The 23564-nt window shown below is 37.0% G+C and overlaps 2 protein-coding genes across 19 annotated transcripts in view; both read right to left on the bottom strand.

Moving 5' to 3' along the window:
• The window catches only part of myt1lb (myelin transcription factor 1-like, b), a 139782-nt gene that overhangs the window by 29299 nt on the left and 86919 nt on the right, over positions 1 to 23564 (bottom strand). For all 11 annotated transcript variants that reach the window (XM_086095211.1, XM_086095220.1, XM_086095221.1 and 8 more), the window contains one exon: positions 3629 to 3763. In XM_086095211.1, the coding sequence (XP_085951337.1) occupies positions 3629 to 3763 (135 nt within the window). The remainder of the gene's footprint in view (positions 1 to 3628; positions 3764 to 23564) is intronic.
• LOC147163140 (uncharacterized) lies at positions 5181 to 17481 on the bottom strand. 8 transcript variants are annotated; one of them, XM_086095222.1, is made up of 14 exons: positions 17130 to 17481; positions 16277 to 16418; positions 16023 to 16185; positions 14042 to 14243; positions 13233 to 13295; positions 12577 to 12639; positions 11847 to 11909; positions 11117 to 11179; positions 10387 to 10449; positions 9657 to 9719; positions 8927 to 8989; positions 8560 to 8586; positions 8219 to 8305; positions 5181 to 5571 (listed from the first exon to the last, which is right to left on the bottom strand). In XM_086095222.1, the coding sequence occupies exons 2-14, from the start codon at positions 16392 to 16394 to the stop codon at positions 5494 to 5496; spliced, it is 1116 nt and encodes a 371-aa protein (XP_085951348.1). In that variant the 5' UTR covers positions 16395 to 16418; positions 17130 to 17481; the 3' UTR covers positions 5181 to 5493. The 8 variants fall into 8 exon arrangements, 7 of the variants coding, with proteins under 7 accessions (XP_085951348.1, XP_085951349.1, XP_085951352.1 ...); XM_086095223.1 differs by having other exon boundaries at positions 14042 to 14234; positions 17130 to 17447; XR_015097121.1 differs by having other exon boundaries at positions 5555 to 5571; positions 8694 to 8989.

Raw genomic sequence — 23564 nt, 5'->3', positions numbered from 1 at the left:
ATATAAGTGTGAGTAGTGTTAATTTTATCTGCCATTTTTAAATTTAATCTCAGTTTTGGTCCAATTTTAATCACGCTTGTTTTTTTTTTTATCATAGGTAGTCAACCTCATCCCGTTTTTAAGTAGTCCATTTTTAGTCGACTATAAATCTAGCATTTTAGTCCAAGAAAACATAATTTTATTCGCCTATAGTCAACAAAAACTGTCATTGTTTTAGTCTAGTTTTAGTCAGGACAATCATTTTACCCCTATATATATTTTTATGTCAGCAGATCATGTTGAACATTTCAGATCTAAAACTATTTCACATAAAATTTGCTTTCATCTTTTTGATGAAAAACAACTTTACACACAATTACAGCATATCAACAAGTGGCGACTATGGTTCCATGCTGTGAACTCGTAAGTTAGCTAGCATTAGTTAGCGGTCACATTTTATTGTTGGAACGTTATAACCGTTGGATTCATGTTATATCATAACTATAATTTATCTCAGAAAAAAGCAAAAGTTTAATTTACTTTTTCTTTTTTTTTAACCTTTCACCGTGAATCCACCACCTGTCTGTCGCATGTGTTTGTGCATGTTGCACTCGCTAGCTGCATATTTGAAAAGGGGTGACAGATTAACAGTGACAAGATTTTACAAAATCCTATAATAATCATCTCGTTTTTGTTCATGAACTAAAATGTCCAGTTTTTATTAAATGAAGTAGCGACATTTTCGTCTCGGGCCTACTGATTTAGTCCCAGTTATTATTTATCAATGAGGGGTTTTGTCTAGTCTCGTCTAGTTTTAGTCCGGTGGGAAATGTGTGTAGACGAAAACACTAAATGTGAGAAATAATCTATGAAGTGAAGTGGAATGAAGTGAGGCTAAATTAAAATCGTGTTAACAGCTTGTACATTGTATACTTAAATGTAATGAAGTGAGAAGTGCATATTATACGCGTGTTCTTGTGCACGCACAACAAAGAGTCAAGCCGCCATATAAGTTTAAGAGCAGTGTGGCAGCATGTCAGCCTCTAACAATGTGTAGGAGCAAGTTTGTGCAACAAAGTATTCGCTAACCTGCTTTGATTCACATATGAACTTAATGGACATCCAACTCCTAATCCATAGGGCTCAATGTGATGTCAGTCAATCCTGTGCATCTTGACAGCTTCAGCTCTTCAGACTTCAGGTAAGGCTATCCATAAGTGCTAAGTGCTAACGGTGCCGTCTCCTTTCGATTCAGTCACCAAATGAACGTGGTTTTATAGCGTGCACTCTTCCAATCGCAATAATTTTCAGGTCGCCATCCAGGTAAATGGTACCGTAAACTGGCGAACGCTAAAGCTCAGCCCTGTGTATATATTTGTAATATATTTATGTATGTATCACTGGCTGGCTGTTGGCAGTGGCCACTCAATAAACAAGAAGGTTACAGTTAACAGAACTGCTCGATTTTCCTAATTTATCCAAGGCTTCAAAGCTTTTGTATTGACACAATACATTGAACACGCTTGAAATTTATACTTGACAAATGGTCAAAAACATCAAAGGTGAGAAAGTTATGAAATCCCTATGATGGTCTGAATTAGATGTTTTTTTTCTGATCTTGACTGTGTGTTTTAACGTTTTACATTAAATCCTAATCACAAATGGGGTTGGGGTTTTGTGGTATGAATGGTTGTCTGATTTCATGTGTTCCCTGCAATTGACTTGTGACCAGTTCAGGGTCTAGTCCTCTTTTCAACCGAGGTCAGCTGGGATAGCACCATAGGTCCAGCTCTCCACAACTCTAAACAGGATAATTACTTTTATAAACATTTTATTTTCAGAAAAAAAAAAAAAGCACAAAAAAAAAGAAGAAACAAACCCTTGAGAGTCTATGTTAGAGAATGTCGAACGCTCTAGCAACATGAAACTAAACCTGACATCACTGCATTCTTGTTCCCATTCAAAAGTGTACTGTAACCCCAGGTGATGAACAGTCAAGTGAATTGCTCATACTGTAAATCTACAAAAGGAAGCCCAATCAACATAAACAAGAAAATACCAATCACAAATACGAAACCTTTGGTTGCTCTTGATCTGTGTTAAGGTCAAATGCTCCAAATGGCGTTTTTCTGTGAGAACCTTCCTGCCAATTATAGAATCTGCGTTCCACAGACCAAGTGTCATCTGTGGCACCGGCGGTCTTTACAAGCCTTTTTGTAATGGTAACTAATTTCGTAGCCATTATTAAAACCCTCTTTTATTTTGATTGTGCTCTCTGTGACAGCAGATCATATCTTGAATTTCACTGGGCCCATTAATAAAACACATAAACTGTCCTTTATTGAGACGTTTGCACAAGGTGAACAGGGCTAAAAAGCCACGGTGAAATCTCACGATTCATTCAAGGCTAATGTTTATTGCCACTTCACTTCTTATGCAATAGTGAGATATGGTACGAGCCTTTTCATTCGATGCACCGCAACTGAGCAGAGAATACAAATAAAAGGTTTTGTGACATGGATGGCTGAGGAAGGGCTCGGTGTTATCAAGGTCTGTGCTCTCGAATCAAATTAACAGAATTACCAAAAGCAGCCAGTTAATTGCAGCCCATAGCAATAGATTCGTTCCTTAGTCTCATAACTTTGTGGTGACTACAGGGTAGTATAGTAAGAAAAGAGATCAGGGAATGGCAAATGGCAGCCCACACTCTGAATAGCCCCTTGATTAATTAACTCATTCACTGCCATTGACGGCTATAAACATCAAAAATTCATTTGAACTATTTCTATTAGTTTAACATATTTTTTCCACTTTTGTTAACAAGAGTATGAAAATGTACATTTAGAACAGATATGAAATTTGTGATTAATCGTGAGTTAACTAGTGTAGCAATGCGATTAATTACAATGAAGAATTTTAATCGCCTGACGAGATGATTATTAAAAATTAGGGGCATCAGGCGATAACATTTTTACTCGTAATTAATCGCATGACTTCAGTAGTTAACTCACAATTAATCACAAATTTGATATCTATTCTAAATGTACAATAAAAAAATCTAGGTTTTCATACTCTTGTTAATAAAAGTAGAAAAAAAAAGTTTAACTAATAAAAATTGTTGAAATTATTTTTTAATGTCTATAACCGTCAATGGCAGTGAATGAGTTAAGATTTTTATTTATTTATTTATTTATTTTTACGAACCCCCAAAAATTCTTAAAAAAACACTGGTGAACATTATATTTTTCACGAAGAATCTTTCAGCCACTCATACATGCTGTGACAAACAACAAATCTGACCAGACGTGACCGGTGTCTAGAAAATGGGCAAAAGTCTCATGCAAAAACATTCAGCAACCTCCGCATTTCACAGATCAAGTCCTCATTTCATACCTCATCACCACGGCACACTAAGCAGGCAATCAGCGAACAAAACTATGGCTGCATGCAAAAGGTCACAAGAGAAGTGCCGCTGCAGGCCTTCTCTATCAAATAGTTCAGCAAACACACACACACACACACACACACACATACACAGAGCGAGTCCGACTCAGCAGTGATCACAGGGAGACATGCAGAGTGACATGGAAGGTGAAGGCCACAGGTTGTGGAGATAATGCTGGTGCTGGTATGACAGCAGATGGCTTACTTTCTGGTGGCACTCTGTCTTTGTGCGGACAGCCCGAGAGGCTTCGATGGTGGGGGTACAAGCCAGTCACGTGACCCGTGCCGTCACAGCCCGGTGTCGGACAGCGACTCTCTTTCTTGTCTGCACGAGAAGCATCTGTGTGCGAAGGGATGATTATATATTAATACAGAACAATTCCAGATGGCTAGTCGTGGAGTCAAAGGTTAAATTAATATATTTTACTTACACGTTTTTTTTTTTGCATGTCAAAGCAAGCATTCAGTTGAGTTAAAAATGAATAAATACAAGCTTCGATCCAGCTGAGGTTAAATGCCAGCTTGTTAGTTACTCATTCCTGGCAACACCCGACACATCATACTTTTCATCGTTTAATAGTCTCCTAATTTTCAAAAATGATTTCTCTTTGTTGAAAGACGTCTGGTCCTAACCTTCCTGCACTCATTGAAATAGTGAACAATTCAACATTTCAACCCTTGGCAGTTAGTGGACATAATAATATTATTATTATTTTTTGGACAACACTTTGTATTACAATAATTCACTTAATTTCAAATGATCCAACATGATATTATGATTAAATTTTGTTTTTTTCCCTCCATTAAAATTTGTTATAATTATCATTACTTCTCTTCACTTATTGGCCGGAGCAAATCATGCTGTTGTATGGTATCATTGTCTTCATCACCCATTTAAAATACTACCGTAGTCCTTTTCCTGGGTGTTAAAAGTCCGATTTTATTATGCTCAGGTGAGTGCAGAATGCATGTTATGATCATTCCTATTACATGGTAGAAAAAGACAACATTGAACACACACACACACACACACACACGCACGCACACCCCAGCACACGCACGCACGCACGCACGCACGCACGCACGCACGCACGCACGCACGCACGCACGCACGCACGCACGCACGCACACACACACACACACACACACACACACACACACACATACTTGCCTCTGTGTATTATGAGGACATTTTTTCCAAACCGGTTTAATTGTGTATTACAGGGACACCCCTTTCTGCTAATGCCAGAGAGATGGGACTTGCACCCAAAATTTTTTTTTGGGGTTGTCCAGGGAAATTTCACTTCAAAACTTGAAAAAACTCAACACACGAAAAAAAGAAAAACCTGAAAAAATCCGTAATTGTGAGGACATAGATAATGACCTAAATAAGCCACGCCCATTACAAAAATGGTAATTATGAGGACCAACTCACATTACAAGGACAAAGTTTACACAACACACAGCAACCATGTCACTGAAGTGACTTGAAAGTTCTGGCATTCTGACTTTACACAAACTAAAATGGCATTGATGTGTAATGACTTACCTGATATGAGGACACATTGTTGTGCACAGCAATACTGTGAAATGCAAAGTCATACCTGGTCCTTGAGCACCATGTTACAACTTACAATTTTAGGACCGACTGAAACTGGTATTTTAATAAAACAATGCTTCTAATGTGAGAACAGGTTATCAAGGTAAAGTACAGCTTTGTAATGGATAAGCTAGACATGAAACCAGATGCAAAAGAGTCAGTGAACATTGAACATTTTATTCTTTTAAACATGACTGCCTCATCTTAAACTTGAACATTGAACATTTTATTCTATAAAACATGACTGCCTCATCTTAAACTTAGGTAGCTCTTAAAAGTGATAACATAGAACGAAGCGGCCGCTTACTTGCCACTTTTCTTTTTGATTGAAGTACCTCGATTGCGTACAAAGTCTCTTATATTTTGAACAGTGCGATTTGCCAGGATAGGGTGCTCTGCAGTCTTGCACAGATCACATTGTATTTTTGTGGCAAACTTCCCCTCCTTAATAAGGTCTTTGAAATGCTTCATCACAGCAGAAACCTCAGCTGGAGACCAAGGATGCTTTTTCTTTCTCCGAAGATCGTCAATTTCATTTGTGAGAAGTTCTATGAAAAATAAATAATTTGTTAGAAACACAAAATGTACTGTATATCAACAGTAAAGACCATTTTCAGTTTTTACCAACACATGCCATCTCAACTCACAATAGTCACCGTTAACAGTGATTCACGACTGACTAAGCCAGGGTACATTTTAAGTCTGAAAAATCTCATGGTACACCCCAAACAAAAATGTCACAAGATGTGAATACACATATCAATCACAGTGGAACCTCGGAGTTCGAATGTCTTGGAGCTCGTACAAATCGGACTTTGAACCCCCCCCCCCCCCAAAAAAAAGAGTAAAAATGCCTCGGAGTTTCAAACACCCAAGCAAAGCTGAATGTACCTTGAAAGGATAGCCTAGAGAAGCAGGCTGATGCCGAATGCTCACATCACGGTAGTCGAGACGAGGCGCTGCTCATAACAAGTCAGAGCGTGAGATGCCCCGTACAGTCGTGAGTGCATTTTGATTTTTCCATGGTAATTCTCTATGCCATGGGCCCAAAAAAAGACAATAGTGCCAGGGGAAGCAAGGAAAAACAAACTACAGTGGATTTAAGAAAGGAGATTATCGCACCTATCGTGACTACTTTCGTAAATACTGGCGCAAAGACCCCTCCGTAGCTGTTTAATAATGTGCCTGACGTTAAACAGCGCATGCAAGGACCCCTTAGTAGTCTAACAATATGCCCAATGTAAAATACACAAACTCCGCACTGAACTAAAGCTTGCATTAACATAGCAATCATGAGGAATTTATAACGGGGTCTGTACATTTGAGAGTGCATTTTTTTATCCACTGATGCAATCACACCACAACAAAAAAGGTCAGGTTTTTTTGTTTTTACTGTACACGTTAAATTAAATAACAAATAAATTAAAATACAAATGTTCTGTTTAGGGAGCTTGGGAACTGATTAATTGCATTTACATTATTTCCTATGGAAAACAATTTCAAGTTAAATTCTATTTATGTCCCTGTAGGGCAATTAATGTTACCGCAAAAACTGAACAACATTTAAGAAACAAAACAAAGACTTTGAACAGTTCACAGGAATGTTCAAACTCTGAGGTACCACTGTATTTATCTTTTGTCATCCAAGGAAGAGCCTTCATTTGTTCTATCACTATACATTCCTGGCATAGATGGTGTAACAAGCATTCATTATATATTCTAAATCATTTTCTGACCATCCATCCATATTCTCTCGAGGGTCGCAAGCATGCTTGAGCCCATCCCATCTGTCAATGGGCGGGAGGTGTGGTTGACCAATTAAGTAAAAATTTATTTCCCCAGAACACACCATAAGTGCTCTCATGGCGCACTGTGCCACGGCACACTTATTAGGAATCACTGGATGAGCAAATGTATGCCATTACATGACGCTGCATTTATTAATTCAGATATAAGCGCAGTCTATAATCATGTCCGATCAAGTCTGAGCTGGTGCATGTACATGTCCCATGGCGACCAAGCGTACATACAAATGTATTATAATTTCATCCTTGTTAATTTTTACTGCGGTACATTAAGCCTGGTTCACATGGCCGGAGAATTGGCCAGAGTTTAGCCCCAAACTTCCCCTGCCGACATCCAAACGATAATCATAACAGATAATCCTGCCGTGTGTCCTGTGTGCTGACGCCACACACGGCTCATACAGATATCGGCCCTAGGAAGGACCTCCAACTTGAAATTGGGGATATTCAACATGTTGGATTGTTTTGGCCCAGCTTCACTCCATGTGCAGAGTGCCCCGAGGACAAAAACGTAACCTGGCAATAGCCAGATTGATATTGTGATTCACTCAAGGAAGTTAATATATACAATATCAATCTGGGACTGCTCCGCAGGGATTTGCTTGGGTAAGGTGGGACATTCTGTACAATACTTTGAGCTGATTGGACGATGCAGCATTGTGCACATTTGTTTTGACCAATCACAGCCACAGATGAAAATGTCGTATTTGTTCTCGTCAAGGGGGGGAATGGTCCGAACCATGGATCGGTGGAAATCAACAGGCTTGGTACAAGATGTATTCTTCGGAGTTTGTAACTCACAAAATACCACCAGAATTCATCTTGCAGAGCAAGGTTAAAACCACAGCGCAGCCAATCCGAAAGCAAGCCGACGAGTACGATGGTGGGAAATCCAAAATCAATACAGTCATGGAGCAGTAGAAAGTCTGTGCTTGCGCTATTACACTTTTTTTTTTATCCACATACATACTACACGAACAAACGTGGTCTCCGGGCGGGAAGCGAACCCGCGCCAGCAGCACCAAGGGCAAGTGATGCCTCGCCACCCAGAGCCAATTTACACTGCTTTAAATACCATTTCTTTTTACGACGCTTTTTCGGCTGAAAACAAACCAGGAAGTATCGTGACTGATTCTGTATGTTTGTTGACTCAAGAGGTTTTGCAGGACTTTAGTATCACATTCATTAATGAACTTTGTTCGTGTGTGTGTTTGATTGTGCAGTGTGGCTGCACACCACAAACGGTACGTTCAAAACTGTTACTCTTGTGATTTTTTTCTCTTCACGTGGCGTCTCTCACAGTTTGGAAGTCGGCCGACAATTTTAAAATCCTACCGTGTCAACCAGGCTTAAGTGGTACATTATTATATAGTATGTCTGTGTAATTTACCGTGATGTCCACGAGGCTTTGTCTTCCTGGCTTTTTTGGCCTTGGGCCCTGAAGGTTGTTTAACAGGCTGCCACAATGTCTCGGTTCCTGTAGAAAGTACAATATAGCTCAAAGTAGTATTACAACAGAATTTGAACTAAACATGATACTCTTCTTTACATAATAATTTAGTAGTGCGGGGGTGCCCAAGTATCGTTATCAGACATATGCTTGCATGGCATTTGCGGTACGGTCAATATGTGCCTCCTAAGCCTTGATGCCCCAATCCGATGTCGGAAGTCTGAAAGTCCGTCGGAATGCGCAAACAACACACAGAAGTACATTGTAACTCTTAACCATACCTCTGGATGTTCCTTCTTGTGGATCATCTGTAGGTGGAATATTTTAAAAATAAAATAAAAATAATTAATTGCAAGGTTTGGCCAACAAGCCGCAAATCATACAATAAAGCATGTTATCAGATGGCGGCTCATACCATGTGTGGGCCCTGAAGGTTGTTTAACAACGATGGCGATGCGCAATTAAGATAGTCTCTGATTGGTCAAAGTCAGACTAAAGTATGCAATCCAATATTAATTTGTTACATGTCTTTGCAATACACATATTGCATGAGCCGTTTGTGTGACAATATATTTTTTTCAAATACCGTGCAGGGTCTTGCTTCTAAAAAATATTTCAACATCAACATGCAAAGAGAAATCAAGTCACCTGGTCAACTTTGGCACATTCTATCACAGCTGTCTCTTCATCAAGTTGTGCTTCAATTGAAACCTGGTGCAGATGAAGAGAAAAATACAACTAAAATTCTGTTCTTAGTAACACACAAGACTGTACCTGTGCATTAACACAGTTACAGTACAATGAATAGAATAAAGTATTGTGAATGCAGACACATTTTATTTGCCATTACAAAAATAAATGCATCACATAAATCCACCAGCATTAGAGGTTTGAGTAAATTGATGATATCTATTTTTCACAATGAAACAACAGAAAACACACACAGTCCTCACAGAGTCCAAACCTGACCAGAGTATGAATTGTGAGGACTGTATCTGTAAAGCCAAGCCCTGAAAACGTATTTTACACTAAGTGTATAAATACACTGTCCTCAGAGTGTCAGTTATTCACATCTACAACATTGTGAGGACTATGTATCTGCGATGGCTGCGCAGATCAAATCCTTTCAAATTAAGTTATTTTTTGTTAGTAAAGGTCGTCGATACAATTCTCTTGTATGGCGATGTGCAATTAAGCTAGTCTCTGATTGGTCAAAGTCAGACTAAAGTATGCAATCCAATATTAATTTGTTACATGTCTTTGCAATACACATATTGCATGAGCCGTTCGTGTGACAATATATTTTTTTCAAATACCGTGCAGGGTCTTGCTTCTAAAAAATATTTCAACATCAACATGCAAAGAGAAATCAAGTCACCTGGTCAACTTTGGCACATTCTATCACAGCTGTCTCTTCATCAAGTTGTGCTTCAATTGAAACCTGGTGCAGATGAAGAGAAAAATACAACTAAAATTCTGTTCTTAGTAACACACAAGACTGTACCTGTGCATTAACACAGTTACAGTACAATGAATAGAATAAAGTATTGTGAATGCAGACACATTTTATTTGCCATTACAAAAATAAATGCATCACATAAATCCACCAGCATTAGAGGTTTGAGTAAATTGATGATATCTATTTTTCACAATGAAACAACAGAAAACACACACAGTCCTCACAGAGTCCAAACTTGACCAGAGTATGAATTGTGAGGACTGTATCTGTAAAGCCAAGCCCTGAAAACGTATTTTACACTAAGTGTATAAATACACTGTCCTCAGAGTGTCAGTTATTCACATCTACAACATTGTGAGGACTATGTATCTGCGATGGCTGCGCAGATCAAATCCTTTCAAATTAAGTTATTTTTTGTTAGTAAAGGTCGTCGATACAATTCTCTTGTATGGCGATGTGCAATTAAGCTAGTCTCTGATTGGTCAAAGTCAGACTAAAGTATGCAATCCAATATTAATTTGTTACATGTCTTTGCAATACACATATTGCATGAGCCGTTCGTGTGACAATATATTTTTTTCAAATACCGTGCAGGGTCTTGCTTCTAAAAAATATTTCAACATCAACATGCAAAGAGAAATCAAGTCACCTGGTCAACTTTGGCACATTCTATCACAGCTGTCTCTTCATCAAGTTGTGCTTCAATTGAAACCTGGTGCAGATGAAGAGAAAAATACAACTAAAATTCTGTTCTTAGTAACACACAAGACTGTACCTGTGCATTAACACAGTTACAGTACAATGAATAGAATAAAGTATTGTGAATGCAGACACATTTTATTTGCCATTACAAAAATAAATGCATCACATAAATCCACCAGCATTAGAGGTTTGAGTAAATTGATGATATCTATTTTTCACAATGAAACAACAGAAAACACACACAGTCCTCACAGAGTCCAAACCTGACCAGAGTATGAATTGTGAGGACTGTATCTGTAAAGCCAAGCCCTGAAAACGTATTTTACACTAAGTGTATAAATACACTGTCCTCAGAGTGTCAGTTATTCACATCTACAACATTGTGAGGACTATGTATCTGCGATGGCTGCGCAGATCAAATCCTTTCAAATTAAGTTATTTTTTGTTAGTAACGGTCGTCGATACAATTCTCTTGTATGGCGATGTGCAATTAAGCTAGTCTCTGATTGGTCAAAGTCAGACTAAAGTATGCAATCCAATATTCATTTGTTACATGTCTTTGCAATACACATATTGCATGAGCCGTTCGTGTGACAATATATTTTTTTCAAATACCGTGCAGGGTCTTGCTTCTAAAAAATATTTCAACATCAACATGCAAAGAGAAATCAAGTCACCTGGTCAACTTTGGCACATTCTATTACAGCTGTCTCTTCATCAAGTTGTGCTTCAATTGAAACCTGGTGCAGATGAAGAGAAAAATACAACTAAAATTCTGTTCTTAGTAACACACAAGACTGTACCTGTGCATTAACACAGTTACAGTACAATGAATAGAATAAAGTATTGTGAATGCAGACACATTTTATTTGCCATTACAAAAATAAATGCATCACATAAATCCACCAGCATTAGAGGTTTGAGTAAATTGATGATATCTATTTTTCACAATGAAACAACAGAAAACACACACAGTCCTCACAGAGTCCAAACCTGACCAGAGTATGAATTGTGAGGACTGTATCTGTAAAGCCAAGCCCTGAAAACGTATTTTACACTAAGTGTATAAATACACTGTCCTCAGAGTGTCAGTTATTCACATCTACAACATTGTGAGGACTATGTATCTGCGATGGCTGCGCAGATCAAATCCTTTCAAATTAAGTTATTTTTTGTTAGTAAAGGTCGTCGATACAATTCTCTTGTATGGCGATGTGCAATTAAGCTAGTCTCTGATTGGTCAAAGTCAGACTAAAGTATGCAATCCAATATTAATTTGTTACATGTCTTTGCAATACACATATTGCATGAGCCGTTTGTGTGACAATATATTTTTTTCAAATACCGTGCAGGGTCTTGCTTCTAAAAAATATTTCAACATCAACATGCAAAGAGAAATCAAGTCACCTGGTCAACTTTGGCACATTCTATCACAGCTGTCTCTTCATCAAGTTGTGCTTCAATTGAAACCTGGTGCAGATGAAGAGAAAAATACAACTAAAATTCTGTTCTTAGTAACACACAAGACTGTACCTGTGCATTAACACAGTTACAGTACAATGAATAGAATAAAGTATTGTGAATGCAGACACATTTTATTTGCCATTACAAAAATAAATGCATCACATAAATCCACCAGCATTAGAGGTTTGAGTAAATTGATGATATCTATTTTTCACAATGAAACAACAGAAAACACACACAGTCCTCACAGAGTCCAAACCTGACCAGAGTATGAATTGTGAGGACTGTATCTGTAAAGCCAAGCCCTGAAAACGTATTTTACACTAAGTGTATAAATACACTGTCCTCAGAGTGTCAGTTATTCACATCTACAACATTGTGAGGACTATGTATCTGCGATGGCTGCGCAGATCAAATCCTTTCAAATTAAGTTATTTTTTGTTAGTAAAGGTCGTCGATACAATTCTCTTGTATGGCGATGTGCAATTAAGCTAGTCTCTGATTGGTCAAAGTCAGACTAAAGTATGCAATCCAATATTAATTTGTTACATGTCTTTGCAATACACATATTGCATGAGCCGTTTGTGTGACAATATATTTTTTTCAAATACCGTGCAGGGTCTTGCTTCGAAAAAATATTTCAACATCAACATGCAAAGAGAAATCAAGTCACCTGGTCAACTTTGGCACATTCTATCACAGCTGTCTCTTCATCAAGTTGTGCTTCAATTGAAACCTGGTGCAGATGAAGAGAAAAATACAACTAAAATTCTGTTCTTAGTAACACACAAGACTGTACCTGTGCATTAACACAGTTACAGTACAATGAATAGAATAAAGTATTGTGAATGGTTCTCTTGTATGGCGATGCGCAATTAAGCTAGTCTCTGATTGGTCAAAATCAAACTCAACTAGGGCTGGGCAATAAATCAAATTAATTAGCTTAATCGTCATTTTTAAAATGTAATAGTTGAAAATTTGCTAAAGCGTGAAATCGAATTTTGTCTTCTGGATTATTAAAAGCTATTATGTTCCATTACATCCAGATGTTATTGTGAGTTGTAATTTTGCACAAGTGGTGGCAGATTGTTGGATGGTTGGTTTTAAAGACTTTTTATTTCTTTTTTTGGCCATATCGCTCAGCCCCAGACTAAAGTCAATCAATCAATCCAATATTCCTTTGTTACATGTCTTTGCAATAAACATATTGCATGAGCCATTCGTGCGCCAAGATTTTTTCCATATATTGTGCAGCCCTAGTATCTCCACCCTCCACTAATTTCTTGCTTCTGAAAACCGATTTCAACATTAAAAAATAAATCTCGTCACCTGGTCAACTTTGGGGCAGTCTGTGATAGCTCTGTCTTCATCAGGTTGTTTTTCAGTGGAAACCTGATGCAGATGAATAGAAAAATACCAATACAATACAATTTTTACTAAGACAAGACTGTTATAATGCAATTTCATGTAATCATGAATGTGCGACCAGTAATTCTAGTATGTCACATGTATGACACAATATCCAAATGTCATGATAAGAAATCAAGATATGATAATTAACATGATGTGAGGTTGGCGATACTCACGATAACTAAGAAAAAAAAGTCACAATATTGTAAAAAAAATTATAATATAAAAAATAATAATGATATTGAGAAAATAATTGTGTTTTTGTAAATAACAGTGACAAAAGAGTTGGCCAGTATTTTTACCGTCGGGTGTTTCCATTGGCTCAGTGGTTCAAAGTTTCATTGTATAATCATAATTAATCCTTTTTTTGTTTTGTCAAAACTTGCACGATAAAATGTTACTAAAAATCCCTGTAGACAGTTTATGCAAGTTTTTAAATCAGTAATGCAGTGACACGGGAGGAGAAATTCTATATTTTACTTTGCAATTCAATTACAGTGTCCACTAAATTTCCATATACCGCTCTTAACATTTTTAATTATGGGCTACTGTGTTCCTATTTGTTTTTTGGGGTTTTTTATGTTGCTGAGGCATAATCATGTAAATAAACAATAGGTATTTTCAGTATTTCACCAAAGATGCACCTGTTCATAGTGACAATACTGGGAAATTAACCTAAATTCAAACAGCAAGCCGTTAACTCTTTGTGAAAATTAACTTGTCTCTACCTTTAGTCTCCATGGAAAATCAAAATTGCCATAGTTGTAGGTTATTTCCTCCCCTGGCTCAATGTCCTTTGTCGCAAACAAACAGAGATGGGGCTGTCCGTCTACAGTGATTCTCTGCATTTTGCTGTTTGGGCTGATGTGTTCATCATTGACGAGTCTCCCAAGTGAATTATCCTCTCTGGCTGCATCAATGCTGAAATTGTTAAATAAATTAAAAAAGACAAAATTAATAAAACTATAAAGACAAGCACACATGATATGTATTAATAACCCCCACCTCTTCCACTATAATGTCAATGGTAAAATACAAAATTATTATTAAAAAAAAGTATACCCAACTCAGTTTATCAACATCTGGACACTAATTTTAAATTAGTTATTTTAGGTCAGAAAATATGTTTAACTTCATGAAACTGAGTGAAGCTAAATTTGATTTACGTACCGTAGGCATAGTAGGTCTGAGTGTTCATCAAAAACTAGAAATGTTATTCCTAAAATAAACATTTAAGCCACTGTAATACCATGCAGTTTGACCATGAGCACTATGCTTAAATTCAGAATAAATAAATAAATAAATAACCGTGCTTACGATGATCAATTCAAAATAAAAATAAACTCAACATGTCAAATATGGCCATTTAGATTTTAGGAACACAACTTTAAGCCATTAATACCTTGTTATTTTATGCATGGACAATATATAAAATAATGTTTCTGCCTCATATTGCGCTTAAAGTTGTGTTCTTAAATCCTAAACAGCCATATTAAAAAGGTTGTGTTGATTTTTTGTTTAATTTACTGGGCAATAAGAGTTTTACAGAATAAATGAAAGCAAGCTTCTATCTCTTTTCTGCTGATCCGAAAAACTATCCGATCCGAACCGTGACTTTTGTGATTCTTTGCACCACCAATAGTTGTCGCCATGTTTGTTTCTATTTACAAATTAAACAGAATAAAACACGGATTTGACTACAGTTTTCACAGTATTCGAATGATCGAGGTACTCCCATTCTCTCTTGATAAAAGGTATCATTTAACATTAAGATTTTTGAGACAAATGTTCATTCCACTTAAACTGTTCACCATTTTTGGGGGGTTATTACTGTCAGAAAATGTTTCAGATTAAATTAGCAGGTGCCGCAATTGTTATAATTAGAGAAAGTTACAGTTGCTTGAAAGTTTACATACCCTTGGGGTGTGTAAACTTATGAGCACAACTGTAAATGTACAAAAGCTTAACGTCGCTTAATGACACTAAAATGCTATTAATAGTCACCAAAATTCACAAGCACATCTCTACTAATGTCAACTTCAACCTCTGGAAAATATCAAAAACAATTGCCACAGTATTTTGTATTTTATGGACATTAAGCCGGTTTCTCACCATTATAATGTGCTCACATAAGTTTACACAACCCTCGGGTATGCTTTCAAGTACAACTATAAGTTGACTTTAGTTTTACTCATCCACCAAAAAGAGAATCAAGCATTCAACGCTTCTGAACATTAAATGGAATTTACTTTAACATAGTTGAGAACTCAAATTTAAGTCACTGTAGTCTATTTTGAAAACTGCACACTATTGATACATTCTGGTAATGATATGTATTTGACTTAATTTGAGTATTGAACACTCACAGAAAATACGTTGACATCTAATATGTCTAAGATTTATTTATTCACTCGTTTTGTGTTATTTTGTTCTACCCGTCTTTATTGCATGACTGATATTTATTCCATGTACAGCATTATGTATGCGGCTATGGTTATTTTATAGTCCTTTAGAAATAAAGTTGAGCAAGTCACACTATGAGTAAATTAATTTGCTATTTCTTCCCAAAATAGTCAACTTAACTTAACTTATGTTTTACAACATAGTAAAATCACTATACAAAGTAGCAGCCTGCAGGTGTTTATATTTTTTAGGGCGACTCCCAAAAAAAGCCAAAATTAAGTATGACAACACACCATATAAACATACCATAGTGTTTTTCCATCATAGCGAAATTCAAACATGAAAACCTTCAGGGCATCATGATAAACTCTCAGCCTGTTTTCACGTTCCTGTTTGCTTACAAGTTCTCCTCGATATTCAATGAGAAAGTCTCCCTTCTGAAAGGAGCAGCAACTGAACACTCCTCGACCTTACATAGAAAAAAGGATACATCAGAAATATTTCATTATAACAATAATGAAAATTAGGCCCATACTAAAGAATATTTTACCAATACTCACCTTTGAATGAATTGATATATTTTATGGTGAAGCCATCCTTGTCTTTAGCCAAGGATGAAAAGTATGCTGCCTCGTCTTTGGGCTTAACTTTTGCTCTCTGTCGCCTCATGACTGACATGTTACTGAAGATAATGATCTAAAGCTATAGAAAAAATGAGTTTCAATTAGTTTGATAGGTAACTTGACGCAGATGTTTTGAAGTTTACTTTCAGTGTACCTTGAAAGCCTGTACAGTGTACAGTAAATGTGCCAAACAAAATAAAATACAGCTCTGCTAAACATTTACATAAATGAAATGTAATGAACACTAACAGACTTTACTGAAATATTTTTATTGAAAGAACAAATGTAAGTAAACACAAATACAGCAATTTACCAAATTATAAGTGATTACTAAGCCATTGTTTAGAACAAACAAGAGTAACTGTAAATTAAATTAATGACATAATGACACATACTAAGTTAGGATGGTCAGCCTTTTATTCAGAGTAATTAACTTCATTACTCCACCATACAGGGACATAAAACGTTTACCAGTATTTTCCTTTGTATATTTTCACATCACAAACCAGCCTATCAATCCACCCTGTTATGGCTTTCCTCTTAAAAAATAAAATTAGCATTTATCTTACTCAACAGACGGTTAGCTTTGCTATGCTAACCGTCGCTAACAAAAGCATAGCAATTCTAAATAATTATCTGCATCCATCATAATCAACAGACTTTTTGTTTTGCTGCACTTACACTGAACTTGCATTATAATTCATTGCCGCGAAATTGCAAGGCGCAATGTACACGAGCGACCAACATAAAAAAAACAATTTGGAGGAAAAATGTCGAACTTTAAACCTACCTCATTAGCACAGCTGCAAGCCATCTGCGTTGAGTGGACGTCACGTGAAGTAATTAGAGCCGGGGGCGGTTCTCTTTCGGTGCTGCTAGATGACGTCACTTCCGTACTCCGGACAATATAATAAATCACATTTAAATCAACAAATTGGTTCAGTTGTTGGATTATGAACATTGTTGATAAGAGTGGCTATTGTATGATTTACAGTTTTACAGTAAAAAAAAAAAAGAGCACATTTAAAATTAACCCCAAAGGCTCATATACTAAATTAATTACCACAGACGAAAACAAAGGATATTATTGCTAGAATTATAGATAATTTTTTAATTGTAAAATGTGATTTTAGTTTTGTTTTTTTAAAAACGTTTTTTTTTTTTTTTCATTAATGAAAATGTTTATTTGCTTTAGTAAATAAAATAACCTTGCTGCTGTCACACAGTTGCGGTCCTAGGATGTTTTGGTATTATACTTCAGTAATGGATGCATGTGTTCTTTGGCAAAATTGTGAGCGAGCCCAATTTCTTGGCTAAGAAGCAACCTTGCAAACAAATGGTCACATGAAGCTTTACTGTTGGCATGAAGCAGGACTAATGGTAGCGCTCACCTTTTCTTCAACAGACAAGCATTTTTCCAGATGCCCCAAGCAGTTGGAAAGGGGGTTAATCAGAGAAAAATAACTTTAATCTTTTTTCCCTTATTTTGGTCTGTATTTATGGAATCCCTTTTTCACTGGTCACACCAGGCCATCCTCCAAAAGTCTTACTCCCTCACCATGGGTGTAGATTGACTCATACCTGCTTACTGCCATTCCTGAGCAAGCTCTACACTGGTGGTGATGTCCTTATCCCGCAGCTGAATCAACTTTGGGAGATAGTCCTGGCATTTGCTGGATTTTCTTGGGTGCCCTGAAGCCTTCTTCACTTAAAGTTTGTAAGGTCACTAAAGGAAATTACTTTAATTTTCATGGCAAATAGGGAATTTGCAATTCATCTAATCACTATAACATTCATACATGCAAATTGCTATAAAAAAAACAATAATAATAAGTCAGCACTGCAGATTTTAAGAAAATCAATGTCATTCTCAAAACATTTTGCCACTGGTGTACAGAAAGATGTTATACTGTAAAGGCAGGGTGGGATGTTAAATGATGAATCAATGTACGGCACTGACAGTTTCTCTGTCTCTGCCTCCAGCTGTTCAAAGTGATGTGATAAACAGCTGGTAACCATTGTACATTTTCAAATAAACAACCACTGCAAGAATTAAATGCTGAAATATATAATTAAATGTCATAGTGTATTTCATTATTTAATTTATCTACTTAGGAATTGGTGGCTGCAAAAAAAAAAAAAAAAAAGAAGGCTCTGAGTCTACACACAAACATTTATACACAGCATTTTGAGAAAAAACTGAATTATGGGGACATGTGCGTAATTGTGGGGACAGGTGACGGTCAGCCAATCAAATGCTGTGAAATATACACTGGTGTGAATTATTCATGAAGTGGTGCATTACAAGGACCTTCCACAGGGGGCGTCATCAAATACACAAAAATACACACATTCACGTATTTATGGTTTACAAGGACATTGGCTAAAACTTTGGATTTAAGCCTTCTACACCCCTAGGAGCACTTCTGCATTGAATGAATTATGAGGACATGGGCTGTGTCCTCATAATTCAAAATGTCCTCGCAGTGTTGCGTGTATTCAGGTGACATGTCCTCATAATACACAAAGGCAAACACACACACACACACACACACACACACACACACACACTCTTTGGAATTTCAAATGCTATTGTCGAGTCTGACTAATCAAAAGCCCAATAATGCTCAATTTGCATTACACTTACATTTTTATACTGATCGAACACAATTATTTATGTTGTCATCATTATATAGAAACGAGGGATGTGCAAAATTCAGAATTTAATTCAATTCAACGGATGAATTTGAACTGACTCCACCCCGCAGGATGTTGAATTGAAATGAATTTTGAATTACAGGAAATGGAAGTGAATTCAATGCAATACCAACAAACTCATTTTCATCACATCAGTGTTTCACCAAAATGTCCAAAATGTTTCAGCAGGTGCCATTTTAAAGACTTAAAGGGATACTTGACTCACTGAGCCATTTTCAGCAGTGAAAAGTTAATATTTTGTCCAGAATTAATGTGATAACTTCATTATTTTTCATGTACAATTAAAATCTTTAAAAACAAAATTTCCACTTGCTGTGGACTGAAGATGACATCGTCCTGTGTTTTTTTCTTTTTTAAGACAAAAAAAAAGTTGTGCTTTACCTTGACTAGTTTCGGCGATGACTGCCGTCTTCCTTATGAATAGGACAATATAGATTTGTAGACAAGAGGAATTTTTGTAGCCATAAAGATGACATCACCTGTGCTGAGGAAGTAGGTAACGACCAATCATGGCTCAGTTTACTGACCAAACCCGGAAAACAGGTGAGCCATGATTGGTCGTTACCTACTTCCTCAGCACAGTTGACGTCATCTTAAGTCGACAGCAAGTGGAAAAAAAAGCTTTTAAAGATATTAATTGCACATGAAAAATAATGACGTTATGACATTAATTAGAGACAAAATATGAACTATTTACTGCTGGGAAGTATCCCTTTAAAAAGCAAATGAAGCGCTGTTCTACCATCACATCAAACAATTTCAAAGTTTCTTACAATTTTAATGATCTGGTTTATCCGAGTAGGCTTTTAATGTTATAGTTTTTGACTAAGCCTTTAGTCTCCAAATGGTGTTCTATTCAACAACATGGCACACAGACATCCATTCTTCTATTTTCTCCAAACTCATCATAAATGCAAGTTATATTAAGCTGTCCAAACAAACATCTCTTTTTATATTTAAGACTTTCTCACTGCAAGACCAAGTCAAGGATTGTGAATTGACTTTGGATTTTAAATCATAAGCTTCAGTATGTCTCCCGACTGCAGGAAGACTCTTCCGCGACGTAAGCAACTTATCAGCTTGTACGACCAAAGTGCAACGATCTGAGCGACTGAAATGTTCATTAGGAACTAGTATTAGAGTAATGCGAGGGAGTGGGTGGCGGTGGCGTTTTTTCGCATACTGCAGGCAAACTGATGTGCGGCTGATTAAAGGTTTGAAACTCTGCAACTCCTCAGGCAGCAAGTGACAACCCCACAAAAACCCCAGCGGGTATGAAGCGAGAACAAAGAAGAAGAGAATCAAGTGACGGGTAGGGTTAAGGAGAGGTGACATAGTGAACACCCACTCATTTACCCAAATAAAATCTATCGGCGGTGTGTAGAGGGTGCTGCATGTTTTTTTTTTTTTTTACCATATTCTGTCTGGCTTTGATACAAAACAGTATCTTCATCATTTGGCTTGTTAAGAATGACTTCTTTTGAGGCCCTGGCTGTTAGCATGAGATAAAATACAAATTAAATATTTCCAACTGCAAGCCCTGTTATACATACGTTTGGTTGCAAGCCTTTTCTGAGTGGGAGCAGCTGAGTGGAAGGCATATTAGGAGGAAGAGATATTGATTGCGGCTTGGGAGGGGCTGCGTTTTGCATAGCAAATGGCCGCCATTACCATAGCATCTCTGGATAATTAATGTGCAGTCAGTGGGCCTGTTGTTCCTTATCGGTCATTCGGATACTCCTCCGTTCTCATCTTAACCTCATGCTTCTTTTGCCGAACTGCGTTCATCCCTGACCCCCTCTTCCCTACCTCAATCTCTTCATGCTGTGTTTTATAAATCACGCATAGGAACCCCGCAGAGCGAGTGTCTGCTACTATCGTCTATCTGCTATCTCGATTATTATCAGCCTTCCGCGCTTTATTCCGGCATCATTCAAACACCGAGTCTGCGGAAGACTCTCGAAATTAACATTTGTGTGGCATTTACGTTGCAAGATATACCTGTGTGGCATTTGAGGTTTAATATCACCCTGCTGTGAATTAGCATGCTCTTATTTGTGTCTCTTGTCCAAATATCCTGTGTGGGGAGAAATAATTTTGCCTAATTAAGGTTGAATATTACTGCAGTAAAAAAAAAATATTATGAGAGGAATAATTTGGACTGAAAGAGGAGAAGTGCATTCAAACCACCCTGAATGAGTGTTGCACCACTCACGTTATGTTCAACCTTCTGTGTGCTAACTGAAAATCCAAATCTAACAGTAGGGTGTAAGCATAGTAACGGAATGTATAAATTAATTCTCTGCAAAAGATGCAAGCCCGCCTCTTCCCCGAGTCCTTAAAAGTGGGTTTAAAAATAGGAGGCTTTACCCCAAGCTGCATCCCATGAAATGTACGGCCCTAACAGGCCGTGCAGATTGCCATTACTTATGCCTGACAAGCCTACCCTCTGATGTTTCCATGCTGGCCTATTTTAACAACATAAGCTGCTGCTGTGGCTGCTCCTGCTGCTACCAAGATTCAAATGTTCGTTCAAATTGACTGCAAAAGGCTTGTCTTGGGGTTATATTGGGGAACACAAAATGCATGCGGGTTATCTGCTGTCTGCAGTAAAGGATGGACAACAGAGAACAGCGTGTGGTAATAAATGATATATTTGAGCCTTACAATGAAGGAAAATCTGAGGTTACGCAAACCCACACGTTTTAATGAGATCAAATAAAAGAGCCGTATCAAGCATTCAATAACATGCTGTGTATCATTTTTTTTTCTTTTATTTCGTGGAGAACGTTTTAATTAGCACATCTGCATCACAGTCAAAAGGTTCTGGATTCAACTGTGCCTCAAGCATTCATGTGTGGAGTTTGCCTGTTTCCTTTGTGCTTCTGCAAGCTTTCTTATGCATTCCAAAAACATGCATGCATACGTTAATTGAAAATTCTACATTGAACAAATCTGTGAATGGTTGTTTGTTTATATGTGCCATGCAATTGATCAGTCCGTAGTATGCGCCACCTCGACTCTCGCTGATCGTTTTTTGTTCTTCCATTGATCCTAACAAGAACAAGTGGTATAGAATATAGGGCTGGGTATCGATTCTAATTTCCGATTCGATTTCGATTTACCATAGTTCAGTTAAATTCAATTTAAATTTTTCCCGATTTGATTAGATTCACTTTTGATCCGATATTGATTCATTATTGAACATCAATTCTTCTTAATTATCAAGGACATGATAAAAACTCCACAAACATTCAATTCCAAATTAAAGGAAGGCAGTAACTGGTTTTTTTTATGAAAGTACTTTGTGCTTTAATCACTTATGTGTTACACAAACATTGACATCAGCAGGGATGAGATGAAAATATTTTCATAATTCTAATTCAAGTATTGTAAATATAAATTTAAAAAACGACTGAATTGTCTTAAAGTGCAATAAGTAATTTCTTTCCTAAGAAAATATGTTTAAATTCATGTGAATCGTAAGTTTCAAGAAAACAGTAATATAAAAAAAAAACTTTAAAATTCTATTTTCTTACAAATTCAATATGAATTATTTGATTTTTTAAACCCAGCCCTAATAGAATATATACTGAGAGTAATTATTTTCAACTCATTGTAACGGCAATTTTTTTTGCTTGATAACTTCATAAATATCCATCCTATCTTTTGTGGTTTGCTGTACTGTATAGTGTGGAACTGTACAAAATTATACTGAGTGGTGTTTCTCTTATTTTAAACCATATTGTAAAATTATTTCCTGTATGACAGTGTCAATCAAAAGTCAAGATTATTCTTTGTAAAGAAGGTAGGCTATTTGGAAAATGTACTGTATGTCTGTATTTACTAGGGGCTGGACACACTGTAAAATGGGTAAAGAAGGTAGGCTATTTGGAAAATGTACTGTATGTATGTATTTACTAGGGGCTGGACACACTGTAAAATGGGTGGGGGTAAGTATTTCCCAGAATCTCGTGTTGCATTGTGGCCAAAGGTTGAATCTGAGTAGGTTATTGGACCCTTTGGTGTTGTGAAATAGTTGTACTCGCAGCAAACATCCTGAATGCTTGATGGCTAGCCAGAATGCTACTCGGTAAACAAGCTAGCTGCGGACACCATAGATATATTAGCAATAGATAGTATTCACCTGAAGTCATTTGTCCCACATTGTGTGCCGTTCACGGGTCCATGGAATGCCGAATGGGAACGGACAAAGAAGTGTCCGGAATTACAAAGAAAAATCGAAAGGATTTCCAACCGACAAAGTCTACCAAACTGTGTTCTGACCATTTTGATTAAGGTAAGTGTCATTGTAAGATGGTAAAAATGCTTTTACCATAATGCGAACATGATATATGTGCGCCGCTTGCCATGGCTCTGGCTAAAAACAAGATTCTCTCCAAATACCCTCCTTAGGGTCTCGTATTTTACTTTCCCAGCAGGCCAAAAGTAGAAATTGTTGTTAAAGCGTACGAAAATAAGTGATGAATCAACATGCTGTTGTTGT

The sequence above is a fragment of the Leptonotus elevatus genome, chromosome 14 (assembly GCF_054856555.1).
Source record: "Leptonotus elevatus isolate MCC_2025b chromosome 14, RoL_Lele_1.0, whole genome shotgun sequence".
Classification (NCBI taxonomy): domain Eukaryota; kingdom Metazoa; phylum Chordata; class Actinopteri; order Syngnathiformes; family Syngnathidae; genus Leptonotus; species Leptonotus elevatus.
Note: the sequence above shows the minus strand (reverse complement) of the source record. Positions and strands in the feature narration are given on the sequence as shown.

Coding starts and splice junctions, on each gene's coding strand:
- LOC147163140 (XM_086095222.1), bottom strand. CDS start 16,394: ATGTCAGTCATGAGGCGACAGAGAGCAAAAGTTAAGCCCAAAGACGAG. Junction 14,244..16,022: donor TATGATGGAAAAACACTATG/GTATGTTTATAT, acceptor TAATTTATTTAA/CAATTTCAGCATTGATGCAG. Junction 8,587..8,926: donor AATGTGCCAAAGTTGACCAG/GTGACTTGATTT, acceptor TTCCACCTACAG/ATGATCCACAAGAAGGAACA.